Here is a 4,517-nt window from a genome sequence, read left to right on the forward strand (position 1 = left end):
AATTTTGCTTAAGTTAAAACTAAAGGGTTGAAAAAATCCATCATCAGTGAGAGGATAGTTTTACAATCTGTTGAAAATTATTTTTAAACAGCAAAATCCATATTCAACCCCCCTTCTAGTGATATTTAGCTACATCAATTGGCATCAGAGCAAGCTTCTCTAAAAAATACACCTAACAGTGTAAGAGAAAAAGATCCTAAAAGAAAAATGTCAAAAGCTAAGTACATTCCTGAAGGAGGATCATCCAGCCGACCTCCCTACTTTGATGGTACAGATTACTATCATTGGAAAGGCAAGATGAGGCTATTTCTCATATCACAAGACAACAACATGTGGTCTGTGGTGGAAAATGGAGATCATGTCATTAGGACCAACAACGCAGATGCAACCTCCGATGTGATGAAAATGTAAAGGTACTCCTAAACTCTAAAGCTCATTTATTTCTAACGTGTGCTTTGAGCAGGGAAGAGTATGACAGAGTTGAAGAATGCAAAAACGCTAAGGAGCTCTGGGATAATCTAAGGATCCATCATGAAGGATCAAGCCATGTAAAAGAAGTAAGGATAGACATGGGAGTAAGAGATTTTGAACTATTAGAAATGAAGGAGGATGAAACTATTGATGAAATGTTCTCAAGGTTAACAATCATATTAAATAACTTGAGATCTCTTGGAAAGGTATACTCTGTTCAAGAAAGGATAACAAAAATCCTAAGAAGTTTACCAAAAGAATGGATGCCAATGGTAATTGCCATTACAGAAGCAAGAGATTTGACCAACATGAAATTAGAAGATTTGGTAGGAACTCTAAGAGCTCATGAACCATTGTTATTGGCTGATAAACCAAACAAAAAGGGAAGAATGATTGCTCTAAAAACCAGCCAAACAGAAAGCTCCAAGAAGAATGAAGATGTCATAACAAAGGAAAACACAGAGTATCCTCTGTTTGAGGATGAGGATGACCTCGTTCTGATTTCCAGAAAAAATCAGAGGATATTAAACAGAAGAGGACAGAATAGAGGACCTCCTCAAAAAGAAAAAATTGACAAAAGTCAAATAACTTGTTATGGATGCAACAAGATGGGACACTATAAAACTGAGTGTCCTCTCAACAAAAGGAACTCCAGAAAATTCCCATACAAAAACAAATCCATGATGATCACTTGGGATGATAGTGATGAGTCATCCTCGGAGCAAGAAAAGGAAGAAGAGGCCAACCTATGTCTCATGACAAAATCAGAAAATGACAAGGTAAGTATTTCTGATCTATGTCCAAATTGTGAAAAATTAGAAGTTGAATTTGATAGCCTTTTAAATGACTCATACACTTTATCTCAAAAATGCATGTTTCAAAAAACCCAACTTGTTGAGATAAAGAAACAAAATGAAGAGCTACAGAAAAAGAATGATGAATATGTTAAAATCATTCAAGAGTTGCAGCAATCTCACTTTCAAAATTCTGAGAAACAAAAAATTCTTGAAACGCATCCTCCTGACGAGGATACAGAAAAGGAAATTTTGAAAACTGAGGTTATGGAACTAAAAAATGATATTTCCAACTTTGTCAAATCTACAGAAACATTTCAAAAGATAATGGGGTCCCAATCTGGAATATTTGACAAGGCTGGAATTGGTTTTAAAAGCTCTCAAAAACAAAAATTATATGAAAACTTTTTCTTGCCTAAAAAACGAGAGGATAGGCCTAAATGCACCTTTTGCAAAAAACTTGGGCATACTTCCAAAATCTGTCATGCTAAGAAGAAAGCTAACAATGAAAAGGCAGCATGCTCATTCTGTGGTAAACATGGGCACCATGATTCTATTTGCCATCATAAAAGGAATATCCTCAAAAGAGGAAAAACTAACCAACAAGGACCCAAAGCTATATGGGTACCTAAGTCTCTTTTAAACTCTAAAACAGGTTCATCCTCTAATCAACAAAAGAAAGCCTTGGTACTTGGACAGTGGTTGCTCAAGGCATATGACGGGAGATAAGCACTGCTTCATATCATTGGAGATAAATGATGGAGGATCAGTCACATTTGGTAATAATGATAAAGCTCAAATAAAAGGAACAGGTATTATTGGTAAGAATAATTCTGCAAAAATTGAAAATGTTCAATATGTGGATGGCTTGAAACATAACTTGCTAAGTATTAGTCAATTGTGCGATAGTGGTTTTGAAGTTATTTTTAAGCCAACTCTATGTGAGGTTAAACACTCATCCTCGGGTAGAGTTTTCTTTTCCGGTTTTAGAAAAAAGAATTTATATGAACTTTATCTTGATGATTTACCTACTGAATCTTGTTTTGTTTCCATTGAAAAAGATAAATGGATTTGGCACAAACGAGCCGGTCACACAAGCTTAAACACTATTTCTAAATTAGCAAATTTAGAATTAGTAAAAGGTCTTCCAAAAATTAATTTTGAAAAAGACAAAGTTTGTGAAGCTTGTGTGAAAGGAAAACAAGTTAAAAGTAGTTTTCACTCTAAAAACTTTGTTTCAACAAATCATCCTCTTGAACTCATTCACATTGATCTTTTTGGTCCTATCAAAACTCCAAGTCTTAGTGGAAAAAGATATGGCTTTGTTATTGTTGATGATTTTTCTCGTTTTACTTGGGTTCTATTTTTAAAACACAAAGATGAAGCCTTTGAGGCATTCCACCATTTTTGCAAAAAGATTCAAAATGAAAAAGGATCAAAAATTGTCTCGGTGAGAAGTGACCATGGAGGTGAATTTGAAAATGAATCTTTTAAAAATCTTTGTGAAGAAAATGGTATATCTCACAACTTTTCTTGTCCAAGAACTCCCTAACAAAATGGGGTTGTTGAAAGGAAAAATAGAACCTTACAAGAAATGGCTAGAACTATTTTAAATGAAGCCAATATTGAAAAATATTTTTGGGCCGAAGCCATTAACACTGCTTGTTACATTTCAAATCGTACATCCATTAGAAAAATTTTAAACAAAACTCCATATGAATTATGGAAAGGGAGAAAACCAAATATTTCCTATTTTCACATATTTGGGTGTTATTGCTACATTCTAAATAATAAAGAAAATTTGGGAAAGTTTGATCCAAAATCTGATAAAGGAATTTTTCTAGGATACTCCACAACGTCAAAAGGTTATAGAATATATAATCTTAGGACTCAAACTGTGGAGGAATCCATGCATGTTATTTTTGATGAGTTTGATTACTTGTGTTTAGAGAAAATGGATAGTGATGAAGAAGATGCAAAATCTTCCTCTCAAGTACCTGGTCCTCACGCAGAGGATGAGTCTGACCCAACCTCTCAACAACTTCCTAGAGGATGGAAAACAGTCATGCATCATCCTCTAGATCTAGTCATTGGAAACAGTCATGCATCACAAGTTGTACCGAAGACAATTGATCAAGCTATTGGTGACAAATCATGGGTTGAATCTATGATGGAAGAACTCTTACAATTTGAAAGAAACAAGGTATGGAATCTTGTACCCCATCCTCTGGACAAATCTATTATTGGAACTAAATGGATATTTAGAAACAAACTAAATGAGGATGGAGAAGTCATTAGAAATAAAGCAAGACTAGTGGCACAAGGGTACAATCAACAAGAAGGAATAGATTATGATGTAACGTTTGCACCCGTAGCATGACTTGAAGCAATAAGAATCCTCTTAGCTTATGCTACTCATAAAGGTATAAAACTATTTCAAATGGATGTGAAAAGTGCCTTTTTGAATGGGTTCTTAAATGAAGAAGTGTATGTTCGTCAACCTCCTGGGTTTGAGGATGAGAAGCGGCCAAACCATGTGTTCAAACTCTCTAAAGCTCTTTATGGTTTAAAGCAAGCTCCTAGAGCTTGGTATGAGAGGTTAAGCTCTTTTTTAAAAGAAAATGGATTCATTAGAGGACAGATTGATACTACACTTTTCAAAAAGACATTTGAAAAGGATTTATTAATTGTTCAAATTTATGTTGATGACATAATCTTTGGATCCACAAATGGAAAGATGTGTAAAGATTTCTCAAATCTCATGCAAAGTGAGTTTGAGATGAGTATGATGGGGGAATTAAAATTCTTCCTTGGTTTACAAATCAAACAACGAGAGGATGGTATTTTTATATCACAAGAAAAATACACCAAGGATTTGCTCAAAAAATATAACATGAGTTCAGCCAAGAGTATGGGAACTCCTATGCACCCATCCTCCATACTCCACAAAGATGATGAAGGAACTCCAATATCTGAAAAGGAGTACAGAGGAATGATAGGATCATTGTTGTATTTAACAGCCAGCAGACCGGACATAGTCTTTGCAGTCGGTCTTTGTGCAAGATTTCAATCCTCTCCTAAAGAATCCCATCTCACTGCAGTCAAAAGGATTTTTAGATACCTTGTTGGCACTATAAATCTGGGAATTTGGTATAAGAAATGTTCCAATCTTGACCTCATAGCTTATTGTGATGCCGACTACGTGGGAGACAAAGTTGAAAGAAAAAGCACAAGTGGTGCTTGCCAACTTCT

At 35.0% G+C, this 4,517-nt stretch overlaps 1 protein-coding gene across 1 annotated transcript in view; it reads left to right on the forward strand.

Annotated features, from left to right (window-relative positions):
• The first annotated feature begins 3,219 nt into the window (after nt 1-3,219).
• LOC101504921 (probable polygalacturonase At3g15720) overlaps nt 3,220-4,517 on the forward strand; it is a 12,673-nt gene continuing 11,375 nt past the window's right edge. The window contains exon 1 of the mRNA XM_027334698.2: nt 3,220-3,409. Coding sequence (XP_027190499.2) covers nt 3,220-3,409 — 190 coding nt within the window. The remainder of the gene's footprint in view (nt 3,410-4,517) is intronic.

This window comes from Cicer arietinum, chromosome 5 (assembly GCF_000331145.2).
Source record: "Cicer arietinum cultivar CDC Frontier isolate Library 1 chromosome 5, Cicar.CDCFrontier_v2.0, whole genome shotgun sequence".
Lineage (NCBI taxonomy): Eukaryota > Viridiplantae > Streptophyta > Magnoliopsida > Fabales > Fabaceae > Cicer > Cicer arietinum.